This window comes from Lytechinus pictus, chromosome 6 (assembly GCF_037042905.1).
Source record: "Lytechinus pictus isolate F3 Inbred chromosome 6, Lp3.0, whole genome shotgun sequence".
Classification (NCBI taxonomy): domain Eukaryota; kingdom Metazoa; phylum Echinodermata; class Echinoidea; order Temnopleuroida; family Toxopneustidae; genus Lytechinus; species Lytechinus pictus.
This window is the reverse complement of record NC_087250.1, coordinates 6,057,833-6,079,418: the sequence shown is the minus strand read 5'-3', so window position 1 is coordinate 6,079,418 and position 21,586 is coordinate 6,057,833. Positions and strand designations below refer to the sequence as shown.

Sequence of the window (21,586 nt, the reverse complement as noted above, 5' to 3'; positions counted from 1 at the left end):
CAAACATGAAATGAACTGGCAAATGTTGTTTTTGCCCTTCTGAACATGCTCAAGGTTGTGATTTGATGAGCCTAATAGCTCCATGGTTAGATCATGGAGATTTCCCTGTTCAGATCAGGGGATTCCTTGGTCAGAATGTTCAAAGGGGGTTGATACACTAGAAAGTGCAGAACACACAGCAGTGCTGCATGCTTGCAAACTTGGAATAGGCTGAAAAGCACCACAGTTACATAATAGACTGTGTATTCAAAACCACTGAAGCGAAACCAATTATTTTTTTTTATAAGTTAGATCATGATATGAGCCTCCTAGATGTATACATTTTATTAAGAATAATTTTTATTTTCTGAAGTAATATAGCCGCTTATCAGAGGGACATTTTTTGGCGCTGTAGAAAAATATAAACATAATGTGATAAGCAATGACGAATGTCGAATGACATTCATATTTTCATTTAAAATTCAACATTTGACCTTTTCATTATATTCATGTTTGAGTACTGCTAATATTTTGGATTGTTTTTTTTTTTTTTACTAATTAGACATTTGTTGAACAAAAATAAAATAACAGATTACCAAGTTAACAAAGAGCAAACCTAATTCTAGATCTTTGGTAGATGACACCAAGGATTTCATGAGTGAGAGCAAGTTTTCCTTTGCTTCTTGACCAGAGGGTTGCGTTTGTCGCCATTGTTTTAGCATGTCATAGAAAGCATGATGCCTGTCTCGGAACCGGTTGTATTCCATGACGTCTAATTGTTGAACTCGGAACCCAAGAGCGACTCCTAAATCATAATACTGATCTACCGTCATCTTGTCAGCAATGGACCGGACATCAATATCCTGGAGGTCACTCCTTGATATTTCATCAGCTACCCTAGAAGTACAATATATCGAATAAAAAAATTGCACTCTTGGCCATATCTATATCAGTTCTAAAATGATTGTCTAGCGTAATCTAAAGTTGTCGCATCTTCAGCACTTTCATGATAGTCAGCCCCGCGAGCCAAGGCAGAAATTATAGTTTTATAGATACATGGATTTCATATGTCATAAATATATGGATACGACAGCAATTTTTAAGCCGGCTTCGTTCATCAATGAAAGAGATATCGAATCTATGATTTAACGTTCACCATTTTTTAGGTTTTGCAGTAAGGAGTATATATATAAAACAAATGTTAAACGTATAACTTACGGGGCGAATGAAGGAGGTTGTAATGAATGCTCGGTCCCAGGTTCACCTGTCGAAAAGAAATATTAATTCAAATATTATAGAACTTGGTCACTAGGAGGATGATTGAAAATATATACTATTGGCGTATTGCGTCGTCAGCACGATAACACACTGTAAAAAGGAAGTGCTAATTAAGCACTGAAAGTGTTCGTATAGTGACTGCACTACGAGTGCTGAGTTTGTAGCTCAAATTTAAATTAAAAAATCAGCACTCGTAGTGCAGTCACTATACAAGCACCGTAAGTGCTAAATTAGCACTTCATTTTTTACAGTGCACCAGACAGAAGTTTGATATTTCATTTTTTTAATAAGGTTGGTTAGGTAACTTGATTTACATGTTTTTTTTTTTTGTTTTTTTTTGTTTGTTTTTTTACTTTTTTCATCTATTTCAAATATTGAATACATAAACAAACAGAAATTGATTTTATTTTACAGTTAATTGTGGTAAAGGACAGACATAAAAACAGTATATTGCGTCATATTTCTGTTAAAACATGATATTGATTGTGTGTAATAGATGTGTACGACGTCACGACACAAAACTATTTGCGGATTATTCAGATTCTCATTATTTGATTGAAAGTCTAGAAATGTTCTAAGATTCAATGCCAAAGACTGAACTATTGACCGTACCTGTGGCTTGATTTCATACCCTCACGTTTTCCAGGTTTTATTTTATGTAGTCTTCATCATAGATAATCAGATTGCCATTATTTTATTGAAAGTTTAGCAATGTTCTAAGATTTAATGTTAAAGGCTGAACTATTGACCGTACCTGTGGTTTTCCAGGTTTTATTAGTCTTCATCATAGATGACAAACACAATTCTTATCGAAAACAATCAATTTTCATAAAGCAGACAGTATGTGTTTTACCTGAACATCTGATGACAAAAGCAAGAGATATTGAAATATCGATTTTTCCACTTTGCGTTATCATGATAGTAACCGGGAAATATTGATCCTCATCACGTGATTTCATTGGTAGAACGATCAGGTGTTTCAGTTTGCTTTTAATGTCTTTTAAGAGAAGAACCTGCAGTGTGTAATCAGAATAAATTCTTAATTCAATCAAAGTATTAAGCAAGCACCTTTTTACAGGAATATGTACAATGACCTTCTTGCTGGAAATGTCTTGATTGGTATATAGTTCCTCCGACCCTTTTCTTAAAGTTACTTGGTTCTTTGCTCGATTTTTACTCGTCTAGTTCCACTATGAAACATACAAAAGTGCAACTCAAAGGAAGCAAGCTCTCTCAGAAGTAGTGTCTTTGTAACACCCCTGATTTTCCAATTGGCACCGATTAGATAACAACGATGATAATGAAGATTATAACATCTACATTTCAAAGAGTAAGAACGGAAAACAAATGTTACTTCTTTATCCTCTTATCTTAAAAATCGAAGAATCGTATTACAAATAACGATATATGCGGATACACATTCGTCAAATTTGAAGCCGCATCCGAAACAGGCTTTTAAGCTGTCTTCACGCCTAATAGATGGATGGTGATAAAAAATACGCCAAAAGTGAACTGAAGATCATTATCTCCCTGGTAGACATAAACCGGCTTCACATCGACTATTCCTGTGATACAAGTCGCATAAATATTTATGTCAACATTTAACATTATTGGACAAATAAGTTCAGTGGTCAAACCGGTCGGAGTCCACTTGGGGTGATAGACATCAAATTGCAGTAATGACGCCGGCCTTAAACCTCATTCAAAGATCCGACTTTCAAAAAAGGGAGGTGATACACATAAGTCGAGCCGCCTCACACTGCCAAAACTCTGGTGTTGATTTAGCACCAGTCCGGAATCTATATTATGTCCACACCAGAGAAGTGTTAAACAACACAAGTTTCGTTTTGGTCTAACACCAGATAGGTGTTTAAACAACACCAATTAGTATTAAAATAGCATCGGTTTGATTCCAAACTGGACTTGTTTCAATACCTCTCCGGTGTAGACATATATATATTCCGGGCTGGTGTTAAATCAACGCCGGGGTTTTTGCAGTGCATAAGCCGGCTTCACTTCACTTTCGGCGTATCACCAACCTATTAACACTTCGACAAAGAACATCCTTTTTAATAACTTACTCTTCTGCTTTCATTTCCATCATCACGAAAGGATGCCACACTAACATCACTCGATTTTGTCGCAATGTTGATTGGAACTGAAGGATGAGCTTTCCTGTACAACCTCTTTTCCTCCTGTCTTTGAATCTCCTGTGAAATAAAGAGTTGTAGACTCACTGAATACTTGTGTATTATGCGGTAAGTCTAGAGACATCGGACTCAAAATACCATTTGATATAAGAAATTGGGATATTAAGAAGACAATAAGTGATTGGCCAGTAAAGTTACACAATACACTTAAATATAATGCCGGCCTCTGATAAACAATCTGAACTGTTGTCAATCTTCTATATACGCCGTTGGTCTAGGAAATTGCATAATCATTTCACCATTCCATGTTCCACGTCATTTTCTGATTTCCTTGAAAAAAAATTAATAATTTGACACAAAGAGGAAATTTGTCTCATATTTAGAAGAAGACTAAAAATATAATGGCATTTTGGACAAAATAGGGAGTGGGACTACACATTCCTATATCTCCAGAACTTGCTAATTGCAATTGGAAATAACATTACATGGGACCAGTTAATGAAAATTGTGAGAAATATGATATGTCTTACTTAGCCTATCACCATGAGTTGGCGATACAGGAGCAAACACTCGAACACAACCACTGGTTTATTTCTGATAAGTGTTGTTCCTCGATCTCGAAAAGTCGAGAAATAAAGCACAGATTTTTGTTTTCGAAATCCGAGGGCAAACTTATTTCATCCGAGGACCATTATTCCTTCTGCCACACTTACATAAACACACACATCTTTCACACACTCGCACACCATCATCCTTACTTGTAAATGCCCATTCACCCTCACACACACCGACAATACACTTCAAAACCATCTCTCCTATGCAACTGATGTTCCTTACCTCTTCCATCCCTGGTAGGTTGGCATGAACATGAAGATGAATGTCAACATCTTGTCCTCTCTTTATGCTCTCTTGGATGTATGGAGTGCATAGAAGTTTCTGTCGGATCACCTGTTGTTCTAGTGGAATAAGTACCCACCAATCAGCACAGTGGGAAACGTACAGCTCAAGGTGTCTCTTGTAGACTTTGCAGTATGGTGGCTCGTCCGATGAGTTGGATGTTCTTTTTCGCAAAGTTACTGGTAAGTCTGGATTAAAGAAGGGGAAAAAATCGTTAAAGATGTATGTTAAAATGGTTGGAGATTCACGTCGTGATTTTATGGAAATGAATTGACGATTGTAAAAAATGACAAAGATGTAAGTTAAAATGGCGGGAGATTCTCGTCGTGATTTTATGGAAATGAATTGACGGTTGTAAAAAAATGACAACCAAGCTTGATTGAGACAAATAATGTTCAATATGCTGACATTTTGCATGGAATATATATAATCAAACTAGAATAACTTACCCTTGACCGAGTCCCATACACGAGAAACGATGTCTGGCTTCACTTGATCTGGATTGATGACCACTGAAGAGTGTGGTATCCTGATCTTAACAGATTTGACGAACATCGTGTTTGGAGGATCACATCTGATCCCGTAACAAGCCACCGATTCATCTTCGTGGAGGTCGATACCGGGTAGCTCCCGTAAGAATGTAAGGGTGATCTCTCCCTTGTCATCATGGAGAACAGCGCCAGGAGGAATTAAGATTGACACGTCATGGTCTCCTAAGTCAACTTCTTGGTTGTTAGTTGTCTTGGCTCCTATGGAAAGATTACTAGTGCTTGGTGGTGCATCTGTTGTTAATTTTTTTTTAAGATAGTAAAACAGCAATACAATATCAAAATAGATGTTAAAGTGTAATATAAATTTACGTAAAAAACTAATTATCCCTACGAAATACGGTAAATTACAGAATCCTCAATTATCATTACGAATTGTTTGACCAATTTTAGTTACAAGTGTTTTATAATGAACATTACATTTTCCCTTTCGTGCTCAGATTTGTAACTGGTATCAAACACTTTTACTTACTTGAAATATCAAAATAGACCGTAATCTTAAGAAGAAATTTATCAACTGAATGTTTAATATCTGGAGATGGAAAAAAATCATGGTGAGAAATAACAAATCTCAGTACAAAATTTAGAGGGGTGAAAGATTTAATGAGGAGCAATAATTATTGTCTAAAATGTCAAATCTTACCCTTTGAATATACAATATCGTCTATAGGAGACCTGAAATAAGATAGACAACATTCATGCATACTTTAATATCTAACTAACTTCATCTATTTCAATAGGTTCATGCATTTCATTAAATTATGCAATTTCCAATTCTCTAAAATGATAATGCGTCAATTTCTGAGAAGAACACCTACAATTTGCTGGGATTTGTTTAACTTATGTATATAGAGGTTTAAATGTCAAAATAGAAGTGCTGGAATTTTGGAAGCTGATGGAAGTGCGTATTAATGTTTTCAGAAAAAAAAATTAAATAAATAGAAAGCATAAAATACATGTTCATTGACCTTCATAATACATCTCATAAATTATATTAAAACATTTAGCTTGCAGTTTAATAGAATAAAAACAAGGTAGTGTCTATCAAAGAATACAACCTTAACAAGATCATCTGATTGATCACATGATCCTTAGCATAGTCGATTGGTAGATTGCCTGCATCGTCCTTTATATCTAATCTGGCTCCACTATCAAGAAGATAGAACACAAGTCCCTTCTCAGGAGGTAATGCACCATAGTAGTATTCATTGGATATCTGTAACAGAAAAAAAAAAACATGAAACTCAATTTCTTGTCTGGGCTGCGTTCAAACTAAGTCAAATTCCAAAGGTTGTTAGTGTGAACTTTCTTCCTCAGGTCTTGATTTAGAGATTTGCAAGTGACCTTGGAAAATATGTCCAGCTTTATTTAGCATTAATTGCTACGTCAACAAAGCGCATAATGTAATTAGTCCATCTTGAACCATGAAATTGTTAAGAATAATTTCCAATAGTATGTAAGGAAATGTTAAAATACTGTCATAATGTTGATTAGATATCCCCCAAAATATCATATTTTGTTTTAAACTTTTGTTGAGGTATGCATATGCTTCTCTTACGTTGATTTCAACCCACTGTGTAGTGGTACAATAGGGAATTCATTGGTGAATACATTAATAATATTAAAGTGAAAGGGTGTGTTACAGCTAGGTTGACGTGAACGGCTTATTATAATCACTCGGGTCGCGTTCGCGTTCGAAATCACTCGGGTCGCGTTCGAAATCACTCGGGTTTTGGATTTTTGGCGATTTTTTTTTATTTCGATGCGATTTTTTTTCTAACGGTGTCTTCAATGGGACAAACACGCTGGGCAAATAAAATGAAATTGAAATTCTAGTTTCGTTTTCAGCCAGCAAATGCCTTAAATAAAATGCATCATCTTAAAGGCGCAAGTGCAATTAATATGTAATAGAAGTCGCAAGCACGCGTGATGATTCGGAACACGTTATTAAAATGCTGTGGGGAGGTAACGTTTTCAAATCAATTTATTACTATCTTCAGAAATTAACTTTTGATAACCAAGAACAAATATAAAAGAAGCGGGGTCCGCTATCACCACGAGGTTGAAGAGAAGTGTCTATCATCATAAAGGAGGTAAGAGAGTAGTGCAGTGATGTCCGTCGGTAATACGACCTTTAAAAGTTCACGGCGGTGTCCGCTATCACCACGAGGTTGAAGAGAAGATATCTATCCTCGTAAACATCGTCAGAGATAATACTGCGTCTTTCTCCCTGATTAATGCGACCTCTAAATAGCTAGCACCTCAAAAAAATCTTGAAATATGTTCTGAACGATCACGCACTGTAACTAGATCTACGCCGATATTTTATATCCGATTTTTCCTTCAAGGGGCATGATCGAAGATTAGCAGGCAATCGCGCCGATTGTGGTAAAATCGGGAGCCGATTTTAAAATCGGTTAATTAGAACAGGTACAACTACGATTTTAAAATTAATCTAAAATCGATTTCCAAATCAATTTTAAAATCTATCTAAGATCAATTTTAGATCAGTTTTAGTATTAGTTTTTAAAAGCCCATTCACATTTTTACTGATGCTGACGAAAAGTTAGTTTGGTTGTCAGAGCATTATTTGTCCTGCGTCTAAATAACTATGTCCGATCGAAGGACCGTTTTAATTTCGGAAAGGTAGGAGAGACAGAGAGAGAGACTGATCCCCGTTCAGCTCAACGTATACGTTTGGCACGCGAGCACAAAGAAGATCAATTAAGCACATCACCTAATGCAATGTTTCGAGAATTTAGGTATGGAATTTTTTAGGTCTCCAGTTACTTAAAACATGATATGGCCATTTTATCTATAAAATAAGACAAATTTTATGAGAAATGGACAATAGTTAAGAGCAAAATTTTAAAACGCCTATCGGAAAGATCGTCCTCAAAGCTCATTACCTATTAGACAGCTGGCAGCCGTCTGTTTCGAGTTTTTTAACATTTTTATTTCTCCTCGTACACAGACGGCTCGCTATGGTGCAACCATCATTACGGGGTTAACAATGCAAAATCCCCCAGACGGCGCTCATCGATTTTTGTCTTTATTTCATAAAAATATATGGAAAGAACTGTATCAAATAAATATTATTATTCCGTTTTGTCCTAAAATGCACAAAAAAAAGAGAAAATAAACTTAAAAGGGGAAAAACAGTAACTAATTGCTTCGGCTGTCGCGCAACTTCACTTCCCCGTTTTATTGGAACTTAATGCATAAACATATGGCCATTGAGTCCCTGTACAGATCGAGCTAGAACTTCGGTCTCTGTATTGGTGAGTGGAGCTAATGGAGTTCAGCGGAACAACGAACATTACAGACTGGAGACCGAAGCTTTTGGTCTAATTACGTATATATGCATTAAACCAAGGATGGATGGCTATGCATACCGCTGAATAAAATACTTTCGGACGAGCTGCAGACTGACTGGCACTGTAACGTGGGATCTAACTCGGCTGGACTCACGTTACCTTGCTCCATGCTACCGATGCACGCCGTGTCCGACCGTGGCCGGGTCCCGCCTTGGGGCCATTGCATGCAGGCATACATGTCCGTACATGTGAATGACGATGAAATATCGATGTGGCAGATATGGCAAGTTCCGACTCGGAGTCCTCGTATAAAAACAGTAGAAGTCTGGATGTATTCTAGGATAGTTGAGCCACATGGCTGAGTTGCTTGTTTGTTATGTTAAGCAGTGGGCGAGTGCCTTTTATTTAAGGCACTTGCCGGCTTAAAACGAAACTAGAATTTGAATTTCATTTTATTTTCCCAGCGTGTTTGTCCCTTTGAAGACACCGTTAGAAAAAAAAATCGCATCGAAATAAAAAAAATCGCCAAAAATCCAAAACCCGAGTGATTTCGAACGCGACCCGAGTGATTTCGAACGCGAACGCGACCCGAGTGATTATAACAAGCCACGTGAACAACCCTGCCGCATTAGTTTTCAATTGTAGAAAAAAGAGGGGGGGAGAAACAAGAACGAAGATTATCAAAAACTCGGGGGGGGGGGCACTCAGTATATAATGCATTCATTTCACCCCTTTCTTTTTTAACATACACACGAATACTCATGCTTTTAAGAATGTTAAGTTTTATAAAATGAGGATATAAGTATCGTATTTTGTTCGTATAATTACCCAATCTTTGCAAATGTAAGGTCGTTACTTTTGTTCATTTTTGTAATTGTATTTATGTGTTTGTATTTATGTATTTTTGACTTGTATGTGAAAAATGGAAAGAAAAGAAATGAAATAAATCAATAAATCTAAAAATCTAAATCTAAATAGAGGGTATGTGCCGCGGAGGGGACCCCCATTTTTACACTCAAATTTCCGTTCCGAGGCATAGCGTTTTTGTCTTATTGAGAAAAAGAACAAAAAAAGCCGCTCCAAAGCATAGCATTTTCTTCTTCTCGAGAAAAAAGAAAAAAAAATACGCTCCAGGGCTTCGCATATTTTCTGTTACGCCGTTCCGGTCGCAATTTTGGTGAAAAGCGGCCACAGCTCGCTGTCTAACCATCACCTCTGCGCTAGCGCGTCCGACAGTCTTGCCGCAGCCCAGCTGCATGCACGTTCCATAGGGATGCATACGCACTCGCACGCAGGCGACCCGTTCCAAGGACCCCCGTTTTTCACAAACATTTGTAGTTCCGAAGCCCGTTCCGAGGACCCTCCTTTTTACAATAAGCCCGCTCCAAGGCCCCCGTTTTTTGTCTCGCCCGCGGCACACCCCCACCACTTTTTTGGTCGAACTCTTGTAAACTCTATTTCTACATGTACATCTACATGCATGCCCATGTCACCTTTTGCAAAATTTCAGTTTCCTTCACAGTCCTCTCAGTCATGTAGCATAACTTAATGGCTTTATGTAGACACGTCTGACCATAAATTGATTGAGTGTTAATATCACACCCGTAAGAGATTAATTTCTCTACCAGGGACGCATCACCGCGGAGGACAGCAATGTGGAGAACCGGTAGATTGTTCTGAATGGATTGAAATATGGAACGCATTTTATCAATTGACACGTGAGCCAAAATGACCGAATTATCTTAGTACGTGTAATCCTACCCAAGACCATAGATAAAATTAGACGTTTTTTTTTTCTTTTCTGTTGATATGCCATACACAAGTATTACATTGTATCAATATGAATAGGAATATAATTTCAAAAATATATTCTACATTGTAATGTAATTTACTTTATATTTCCTCGAAAACAGTTTACTCGACAAGCCTTAAAGATTTCTATTGCGTTCAAACACATTCCCATAATTCAAATAATTCATTATTGTATCTTATTTTTCTCTTTCATTATTATTGTATTCGTTATACTATTCTGTAGCCTGTGTAGTCTTTGTTGTCAACTAGAGTTGAATTGAATATTGAACGCTACTATATTACTACTCTGCAACTACTGGAAAATAATAATTATATTATAAATGATGATGATGGTAATAACGATAATATTAATACCTTTGAATTCCAATCAGCAATGAGTAGATCGGTGATATCTTTGAACCCAAGAGTCAACGTTTGATGTAATGCTGTCTGGTCGTCCTTGTCATCAGAAAAACAATATGCTCCTCCTAAAAGTAGAACTTGAACAAGCTCGATGAAACCTTGCTTAACGGCAATATGTAATGGTGTATCACCCTGGTAATTTTCTTTGTTAATCTTAGCTCCTTGACGAAGCAAATGCTTAGTGATATCGAGATTGCCACTTTCAACAGCAAAGTGTAAAGTTGTGCAGCCCTTGTTATCAGCATAATTAACCTCAGCTCCTTGACCGATTAGATACTTGCATATATCAAAATGGCCGCCTTCAGCAGCAACATGTAAGGGGGTCCATCCCTGAATATCGGTCGTATTAACATCTGTCTCATGCCTTATGAGACATTTGGTGACTTCAAGATGGTCATTCTGAGCAGCAATATGTAACGCAGTTCGACCATTGCTATATCTATCATTCACCTTAGCACCTTGTTCGATCAAATATTTAGTGATAAATTGGTGACCGTTTCGAGCAGCACCACAGAGTGTCCAACCATCTCCATCTACCTTTTCAACCTCTGCTCCTTGGCTGACTAGATATTCACATGTATCAAGATAACCTTCTTGAGCAGCAACGTGTAAAGGAGTCGAGCCAATATTATTTCCCTTATTGACCTCAGATCCTTCACTAATCAGATATTTGGTGACACCGAGGTGACCTTTCTTAGCAGCACTGTGTAATGCAGTCCAACCATCATTCCTCCCTTTATCCACCTCAGCTCCATGACTGATCAGATATTCACATGTATCCAGATGACCTTCTTGAGCAGCAAGATGTAATGAAGTCCAGCCCTCATTATCTCCCTTATTCACCTCAGCTCCTTGACTAATGAGATATTTGATGACCTCTGTATGACCGCTGAAAGCAGATTCACGCAAAGCACTGTAACCGTTATCATCTACCCTATTCACCTCAGCTCCTTTACTGATCAGATATCTGGTGATATTAAGATGACCCCTCTGAGCAGCACTGTGTAATGCAGTCCCACCATCATTCCTCCCTTTATCCACCTCAGCTCCATGACTGATCAGATATTCACATGTATCCAGATGACCTTCTTGAGCAGCAACGCGTAAAGGAGTCGAGCCAATATTATCTCCCTTATTCACCTCAGCTCCTTGACTAATCAGATATTTGGTAACCTCAATATGGCCATTTATAGCAGAACCACGCAATGGACTGTAACCATCATCATCAACCCTATTCACCTCAGCTCCTTTACTGATCAGATATCTGGTGATATTAAGATGACCCCTCTGAGCAGCACTGTGTAATGCAGTCCCACCATCATTCCTCCCTTTATCCACCTCAGCTCCATGACCGACCAGACATCTACATGTATCCAGATGACCTTCTTGAGCAGCAAGATGTAATGAAGTCCAGCCCTCATTATCTCCCTTATTCACCTCAGCTCCTTGACTAATGAGATATTTGATGACCTCTGTATGACCACTGAAAGCAGATTCACGCAAAGCACTGTAACCGTTATCAGTTACCCTATTCACCTCAGCTCCTTTACTGATCAGATATCTGGTGATATTAAGATGACCCCTCTGAGCAGCACTGTGTAATGCAGTCCCACCATCATTCCTCCCTTTATCCACCTCAGCTCCATGACTGATCAGATATTCACATGTATCCAGATGACCTTCTTGAGCAGCAACGCGTAAAGGAGTCGAGCCAATATTATCTCCCTTATTCACCTCAGCTCCTTGACTAATGAGATATTTGATGACCTCTGTATGACCGCTGAAAGCAGATTCACGCAAAGCACTGTAACCGTCATCATCTACCCTATTCACCTCGGCTCCTTGATTGATCAGATATCTAGTTATATCAAGGTGACCATTCTGAGCAGCATTGTGTAATGCAGTCCCACCATCATTCCTCCCTTTATCCACCTCAGCTCCATGACTGATCAGATATTCACATGTATCCAGATGACCTTCTTGAGCAGCAAGATGTAATGAAGTCCAGCCCTCATTATCTCCCTTATTCACCTCAGCTCCTTGACTAATGAGATATTTGATGACCTCTGTATGACCGCTGAAAGCAGATTCACGCAAAGCACTGTAACCGTTATCATCTACCCTATTCACCTCAGCTCCTTTACTGATCAGATATCTGGTGATATTAAGATGACCCCTCTGAGCAGCACTGTGTAATGCAGTCCCACCATCATTCCTCCCTTTATCCACCTCAGCTCCATGACTGATCAGATATTCACATGTATCCAGATGACCTTCTTGAGCAGCAACGCGTAAAGGAGTCGAGCCAATATTATCTCCCTTATTCACCTCAGCTCCTTGACTAATCAGATATTTGGTAACCTCAATATGGCCATTTATAGCAGAACCACAAAATGGACTGTAACCATCATCATCAACCCTATTCACCTCGGCTCCTTGATTGATCAGATATCTAGTTATATCAAGGTGACCATTCTGAGCAGCATTGTGTAATGCAGTCCCACCATCATTCCTCCCTTTATCCACCTCAGCTCCATGACTGATCAGATATTCACATGTATCCAGATGACCTTCTTGAGCAGCAAGATGTAATGAAGTCCAGCCCTCATTATCTCCCTTATTCACCTCAGCTCCTTGACTAATGAGATATTTGATGACCTCTGTATGACCGCTGAAAGCAGATTCACGCAAAGCACTGTAACCGTTATCATCTACCCTATTCACCTCAGCTCCTTTACTGATCAGATATCTGGTGATATTAAGATGACCACTCTGAGCAGCACTGTGTAATGCAGTCCAACCACCATTCTTTCCTTTATCCACCTCAGCTCCATGACCGACCAGACATCTACATGTATCCAGATGACCTTCTTGAGCAGCAACGCGTAAAGGAGTCGAGCCAATATTATCTCCCTTATTCACCTCAGCTCCTTGACTAATCAGATATTTGGTAACCTCAATATGGCCATTTATAGCAGAACCACGCAATGGACTGTAACCATCATCATCAACCCTATTCACCTCAGCTCCTTTACTGATCAGATATCTGGTGATATTAAGATGACCCCTCTGAGCAGCACTGTGTAATGCAGTCCCACCATCATTCCTCCCTTTATCCACCTCAGCTCCATGACCGACCAGACATCTACATGTATCCAGATGACCTTCTTGAGCAGCAAGATGTAATGAAGTCCAGCCCTCATTATCTCCCTTATTCACCTCAGCTCCTTGACTAATGAGATATTTGATGACCTCTGTATGACCACTGAAAGCAGATTCACGCAAAGCACTGTAACCGTTATCAGTTACCCTATTCACCTCAGCTCCTTTACTGATCAGATATCTGGTGATATTAAGATGACCCCTCTGAGCAGCACTGTGTAATGCAGTCCCACCATCATTCCTCCCTTTATCCACCTCAGCTCCATGACTGATCAGATATTCACATGTATCCAGATGACCTTCTTGAGCAGCAACGCGTAAAGGAGTCGAGCCAATATTATCTCCCTTATTCACCTCAGCTCCTTGACTAATGAGATATTTGATGACCTCTGTATGACCGCTGAAAGCAGATTCACGCAAAGCACTGTAACCGTCATCATCTACCCTATTCACCTCGGCTCCTTGATTGATCAGATATCTAGTTATATCAAGGTGACCATTCTGAGCAGCATTGTGTAATGCAGTCCCACCATCATTCCTCCCTTTATCCACCTCAGCTCCATGACTGATCAGATATTCACATGTATCCAGATGACCTTCTTGAGCAGCAAGATGTAATGAAGTCCAGCCCTCATTATCTCCCTTATTCACCTCAGCTCCTTGACTAATGAGATATTTGATGACCTCTGTATGACCGCTGAAAGCAGATTCACGCAAAGCACTGTAACCGTTATCATCTACCCTATTCACCTCAGCTCCTTTACTGATCAGATATCTGGTGATATTAAGATGACCCCTCTGAGCAGCACTGTGTAATGCAGTCCCACCATCATTCCTCCCTTTATCCACCTCAGCTCCATGACTGATCAGATATTCACATGTATCCAGATGACCTTCTTGAGCAGCAACGCGTAAAGGAGTCGAGCCAATATTATCTCCCTTATTCCCCTCAGCTCCTTGACTAATCAGATATTTGGTAACCTCAATATGGCCATTTATAGCAGAACCACGCAATGCACTGTAACCATCATCATCAACCCTATTTACCTCGGCTCCTTGATTGATCAGATATCTGGTTACATCGAGGTGACCTTTCTGAGCAGCACTGTGTAATGCAGTCCCACCATCATTCCTCCCTTTATTCACCTCAGCTCCTTGACTGATCAGATATTCACATGTATCCAGATGACCTTCTTGAGCAGCAACGCGTAAAGGAGTCGAGCCAATATTATCTCCCTTATTCACCTCAGCTCCTTGACTTAGAAGATACTTCACTACCTCTACATGACCAATTGATGAAGCGTTTGCCAATGGCAACAAATTGTTTTCATGTGTACAATGTACATCGGCTCCTTTACTGATCAAGTATTTCAACATGTCAATCTTGCCCCGACCGGCAGCGATGTACAAGGGTGTCCATCCTTTACTATTGACCTTATTCACACTGGTGCCTTGACTGAGGAAGTATCGCACTACATCCTTGTGATCATTCTTTACGCCGATGAGTAATGCACTGTTGCCTATGTTGTCCTCTTTGTACACATTTCCACCGTGGCTGAGTATTACTTTCATTGCTTCAAGGTTTCCATGCGATGTGACAAGATGTAAGGGTGTCTGTCCATTTTCATTCTCTTTCTCTACATCACCACCATGTTTAATGAGAAACTCCATGATATCTTTCTTGCCACGTTGTGCGGCCATGTGTAATGGAGTATTTCCATTTTGATCTGGTTGGTTAACGTCAGTACCTTGTTGTAATAGGCCTATGACCGCCGGAAGATCATCTCGCGACAGTGCTCTCTGAAGGTCTTGATTTTGACGATCCATACTGGCCATTGCATGACGTCACTCACTATATTTCATCATGCGCTCTTGAACACAGCCCAATTGCCTGGCATCAAGTTACAATTGCTTGTTGATCACCTCAATAAAATGCATTACAAGGTCATGATTTTGTTGATTAATACAGGCCAATGAATGACAGCATGCATCAGACTCCAGCTAGTAATCTAACAGAGCCCGACGACCGTGGGTCTACTGTAAACCGAAAATAAGTTATTTTGATTGCAGAAATGTGTTTCTATTGAATAATGGTTCTACGCTTAAAATGTGTTGTAGACTGCCAACTGCTTGGAGATCACCTCTTAACTTGATTCCGTGATTCGGTAGATCCACACCTGTATACAAAAAACGTCGTATGGGACCACTCATGAGACTTCACCTACACTGTTAAAAAACTCTGGTTTTACAGAAAGCAATAACAAAATCATTCTGTTAATTTAGAATACAGGATTTTTTCTGCAATTTAACAGAACAAGTCTGTTTGAAAAGGGGAAAAGTGTGTTTTATTTAAGGAAATTTTGAAGATTCCATACACCAAATACTAATTTCCTGTAAGATTACGCAATCTGGTAAGATTACAGGTGTTCTCGAGACTCTGCTCCAGGAACTTCTTTTATTTTAAGGATAAATTTTCTAACAGTTCTTCAAATCATACTAGTCGAAGTAAGGTCTAATTTGAACTTCAAAAAAATTTCTTGGTAGTCGAAATGTGTTTCCATCAGCGGCGGGTTGATTGATATTTTATCCTTGCTTTAACGGACTTTCAGGAGTTTCAGCTGCTTGATGATCACCTTGCAATAATACTGCACTCTGAATACCTTGATTCTGCTGAGTTATAGGCCTACCGGAATTAGTATGGTATCACGCATCGAATCGACTTTGCCTCATACTCTACAACACAGTCAGACATCCGTAGGTCTAACGAAAACTTCAAAAAAGTTAGTTTCGGAGCAGAAGTATTTTAGTTCATTGCACCGTTCCCAAAGACACAGGTTGTTGAGGTTGATCAGAATGAATTTCTTGAATCTGTTGTTCCTTTTTACCACACTAAAACGTATAGGCCTACTTTCACGGGTACAATCGGGGACACTACAAAACGAGGCGCGTTCTAAGTCATGTGATAGTTATCATTACTGTTTATGATTAGTGATTAGTGAACTTTAGATCCATAATTCTATGTAAACAAAATGATTAACCTAAAAACTTATCATATATCTTTAGTTTGCTTTGAACGCAAAGAAACAAACGCCTATGATACTGGCTGGATCATTTTTACATATTTTTGACAGAAAAAAATATCTCCTTGTTAATTAATTATTTTAGCTCCGTTGAATTGCTTAAGAACTGGGTTTAAAAAAAAACTCGATGATTCAGGAAAATGTTGGTCTATCTCAATTTCAGGTGATCACGTGCGATCATATTTCCTATTATTTCTAGTTCGTTGATCATTTTCCATCGCATACCATGTTTAATACTACTTCTTACATTGTGTCATTTTCATCAAATTACTTTCTGGGGACCAATGACTCATAATCATAATAATAATGTTACGTTTGTAAGCACATTAGGAGAAATTTAGTCCGATATTCTTCACGGATGAGGGGAGGGGGCGGGGTACTACTCGTCACTGAATTTCAAATTTGAATCCACTGCATCCCCTCGCTACGGACCTCATATTATTTGTTATTGTTTTGTTTTTTACTGGCAACTGGGTATGGGATATCCGTGACGGCCGGAGCGGGTTTTTTAACTGTATTTCAAGCCAACGACTCGATCAGCGGTGGCACAGGGGGTATCGAGGCAAGGGCATCCCGACCCCCATTGACTGTTTCAACCTTTGCCCCATACTATATTAACCATATTATTTTGTTAATGAAGAAAAATACGGAGAGGATTAATCTCATTTTGCCCGGGCCCAACATTATTTGTTTGCCCCACCCCCGCCCCCTCATCCTAGGGAAGCATCTCATGAAAGGACTGGTCGGACGATGTATCCCACAAGTCTCATTTCCTCCGACAGTTACCATAGTAACAATGTTCTCAGCCAATCACAACCAAGGAGTGTTGTCAGATCGGACTACTTGTCAGACAAAAATGTTGATGAAACGCCCCCTTAAGGCCACTCGCTAGATATTGTACTATGAACTGGGCGTTGTGGCGTGCGCCTGTAATCCAAGCTGTGGGGAAGTTACACATTGATGCAGAGGTTCGAGGTTCGAGCCCTGGTCACGTCTTTCGGATGGCGACGTTAAAGGTCGGTCCCAGACGTAAATAATCATATCTGATTGATACACGTCTGACAAAACTCAAATACACACACACACACTATGAATGCGCGTCCAACAGGAAAACATGTGTCAGTGGAGGTCTGTTTCGTCGAAGTTTTCCTTAAATGAGGGGTGGTTTCGGCTTAAAATGAAAATACTGTATCAATATCTCTGTCTTCGACATCGAGGGCAGTGATTTCGCACACTGTTAGAAAGAACAGAAGATTTTACTACAGAAGAATTGGGGTAGTTTCGGCTTAAAATGAAAATGCTTAATCAATATTTCTGTCTTCGACATCGAGGGCAGTGATTTCGCACACTGTTAGAGAGAACAGAAGATTTTACTAAAGAAGAATTGAAAAAAAAAAACCAGATTTTACAGAAAGAAATTACCAAATCATTCTGTAAATTGTTAAAACAATAAAGTTTTATACAATTTTCTACCATTTTACAAAAGGGCGAAAACGGTTGTTTTACAATAAACATTCACGGAATACCGATTTTCTGTAATTTTACATAAAAAAGATCTACATGTAAGATTACAAAGTGCAGTAAGATTACAGTTGTTCTCTAGACTCTGCTGTAGGAATTGACGTGCCCTTTTCTCCTTTTTTAGTACAAATTTTCTTTCATTTTAGTAAAGACATATCCTGAGAGTTACGATTTCGAGTAACCTAAGGGGAGTTATGTTGTGCGATATCGCTGTAAATTATATCAGTTCAGGCATTGACCTATACCTCATGGTTCAGGTATAATTATAGGGTCTTTTTTACCAAATAGACCTACATGTATGTGAATGAGAAGCACAACATGTGATGAGCTATGGTAAGTCGGCAATGAAGATAACACAATAGACCTATACGTAAAGTTTGTCGGCAAGATCATGTTCTTAACAGTTAAGAACTGACTTTGGACGGTTATTTTCGACATAAGTATTTGTTTATCGAATTTCTTATCAACGCGTTCGACTCTCAGACTTTCAAGATAAGCGATAAACTTCATACTTTGATTTATTGATTTTTGCTGTAGTCACACTATTGGCGGACCCTCAAATTGACCAAAGTATATCATAAACATATCGCAAGAGCTTTCTTATGTGTCGCGTCTGTTTTATTGGTGTAACTGGGGCATTAAGTAAGCCCAAGGGTTTATTTTCGACTGTTTCTGATTAATTTATTTTCAGTTGATCCTACAAATATTGGTTTATAGATCTTAAGCCTTTTTCATAATCAAAATTTTACGATTAAGACAACTTTCCCATCAAAGAAATAATTATGGTAACATGGCCCAGTGGCCAATCTAAATCAAGGTTTAGCAAAACGGATGTTTGGCCAGTTTCTTAAGAAACCAGTAACAAGACAATCATACCTTTCCCGCGAAAAGAAAATCGTCTTGAATCCGTTTCACGAAGAGCTAAAAGGAGAATAAAACCTTTGGAACAAAATAGCTTGTGTGAAAACAGAAAAATCAAAGAAACAGATCAACGAAAGTTTTAGAAAAATCGGACAAATAATGAGAAGGTTATGAGCATTTGAATATTGCGATCACTAATGCTATGGAGATCCTCATATTGGCAATGCGACAAAGATGTGTGATGTCACTTGTGAACAACTCTCCCCATTACTTTAGTATATATTTCATTTAAATTGCCTCTTTTATCACATCTATCAGTACTAGATCATGTGTTCTTTCTGTAGGAGGGCATGTGATAGAGATTTTTTAAAGAATACATCATGGATAAAGAGTTTGTACCACCATAAGAAAAAGCAAAAAGAGACATTTTGGGGGTAATCTATATAGTCATTCAAAGGGAAAGTTGGTAACATGTGACATCACACATCCTTGTCGCGTTGCCGATAGGAGGATCTCCATAGCAATAGTGATTACAATATTCAAATGCTCATAACTTTCTCATTGTTTGTCCAATTTTTCTCAAACCTTCGTTGATCTGTTTCTTTGATTTTTATGTTTCGACACAAGTCTACTTATTCCAAAGGTTTCACATTCCTTTAAGCGCTATCTATTTAGTTTGTATTGACGTAGAAACGCTCGGAAGAATGATTAGACGTTTAATAGTTTTTAGTCACAGCTATTTGCTGAAAAAGAAAACACTGATTAAGTGCCCGTATTAGTCCCCATATTGGCAAGTTGTAAATTGGGTATCAATTCTGTCAAAAGTGCTCAGAATATCTACTTGTCAGGTCGTAAAATAAAAAAAAATAATAATTTCACGCTTCAGTTCAATCGTTTGATCAGATAGCTATTGTCTTCATGGTTACACATTAAGTAAGCCTCCACATAGAACATCAATTTTTCTAGTCGGAAAATTAAAATTTTCAGCTCGTTCTTCGCATCAGTTGTTTAGTAAGATCATGGAGATATTATAGCTCTATGGTTTTTCTTAGAGCTATAGGTTTATGGTTAATAGCTCTATGGTTAGATACCTATTTTACTATTTTGTACATGGTTAAAATTGCCATATATTTCCAGTTTACAAGTCGAAAAATCAAAATTTTTGAACTTTTAAAAACTTTTTCGCGCCCGCATTATTATGATTGGTGACACGTACATAATTTTCATGAGTCACTGGAAACCGTCATTAACCTTGTTAACAGGTCACTTTTTAAATCAGTATATTTTAAAATTTTCAGCTCGCGCTCAGAATCTTCTCTTCTTCATGAGTCACTACAAACTATACCTTTTCAGATCAGTGTATTGAATCCACTGCATGCAGCTCCAAGCTACAGACCTCATATTATTATCCGTATAGACCGGAGAGGGTTTATTTCTCTATTTTAAGCCAACGACTCGATTAGTTGTGGCACAGGGGTATAGGGGCAAGGGCATCCCGGCCCCCGTTCTTGTAACCATTGCCCCCAATATTATTTTGTTAATGAAGGGGACAAACGGCATTGAGGATTTATCTCATTTTGCCCCGGCCCCACATTATTTTCTCCCCCCCCCCCCTGCCCTCTCATTCGAGGGAAGCATCTCAGGGAAGGATATAAATGTCATGCTTGTCGGACGATTTGTACAAGAAGTCTCATTTCATCCGACAGTAACCATAGTAACAATGTATCTCGGCCAATCACAATCAAGGATTGTTGTCAGATCGGACTACTTGTCAGACAAAAATGTTGATGAAACGCTGCCCTGAGAAAGAAAAAGTGTTAGTGGAGGTCTGTTTCGTCGAAGTTTGCCTTAAATGAGGGGTGGTTTAGGCTTAAAATGAAAATACTTCATCAATATTTTTGTCTTCGACATCGAGGGCAGCGAATTCATAAACTATTAAAAAGAACAGAAGATTTTACAGAAAGAAATAACCAAATCATTCTGTAAATTGTTATAACAATAAAGTTTTGTATACAATTTTCTAAAATTTTAAAAAAGGGGCGAAAACAGTTGTATTACAATAAACATACACGGAATACCGATTTTCTGTAATTTTACATAAAAAACATCTACATGTAAGATTAAAAAGTGCAATAAGATTACAGGTGTTCTCGAGACTCTGCTGTAGGAATTGACGTGCCTTTTTTCTTCTTTATTTTAGTACAATTTTTTCTCTTTCTATCATTTTAGTAAAGACATGTCCTGAGAGTTACGATTTCGGGTAACCTAAGGGGAGATATGTTGTGCGATATCGCTGTAAATTATATTAGTTCAGGCGTTGACCTATACTTAATGGTTCAGGTATAATTATAGGGTCTTTTTACCAAATGGGCCTACATGTACAGTGTGTGAATGAGAAGCACAACATGTGATGAGCTATGGTAAGTCGGCAATGAAGGCAATGAAGATAACACAATAGGCCTATACGTAAAGTTTGTCGGCAAGATCATGTTCTTAACAGTTAAGAACTGACTTTGGACGGTTATTTTCGACATAAGTATTTGTCTATCGAATTTCTTATCAACGCGTTCGACTCTCAG

At 38.5% G+C, this 21,586-nt stretch overlaps 1 protein-coding gene across 1 annotated transcript; it reads right to left on the bottom strand.

Moving 5' to 3' along the window:
- Positions 1-72: 72 nt before the first annotated feature.
- On the bottom strand, positions 73-15,372 carry LOC129263486 (serine/threonine-protein phosphatase 6 regulatory ankyrin repeat subunit A-like). The gene is made up of 11 exons (XM_064100675.1): positions 12,316-15,372; positions 10,336-11,523; positions 9,663-9,845; positions 5,911-6,068; positions 5,496-5,527; positions 4,754-5,086; positions 4,245-4,492; positions 3,339-3,467; positions 2,111-2,270; positions 1,198-1,243; positions 73-876 (listed from the first exon to the last, which is right to left on the bottom strand). The coding sequence occupies exons 1-11, from the start codon at positions 15,370-15,372 to the stop codon at positions 534-536; spliced, it is 5,877 nt and encodes a 1,958-aa protein (XP_063956745.1). The 3' UTR covers positions 73-533.
- Positions 15,373-21,586: the final 6,214 nt, after the last annotated feature.

What these genes read in the sequence shown, in the direction of transcription:
- LOC129263486 (XM_064100675.1), bottom strand. Translation starts at nt 15,372, where the DNA reads ATGGATCGTCAAAATCAAGACCTTCAGAGAGCACTGTCGCGAGATGAT. An exon ending in AATCAGATGATCTTGTTAAG is followed by an intron (nt 5,528 to 5,910) that starts GTTGTATTCTTT and finishes ATCTTATTTCAG; the next exon opens with GTCTCCTATAGACGATATTG. An exon ending in CGATATTGTATATTCAAAGG is followed by an intron (nt 5,087 to 5,495) that starts GTAAGATTTGAC and finishes AATTAACAACAG; the next exon opens with ATGCACCACCAAGCACTAGT.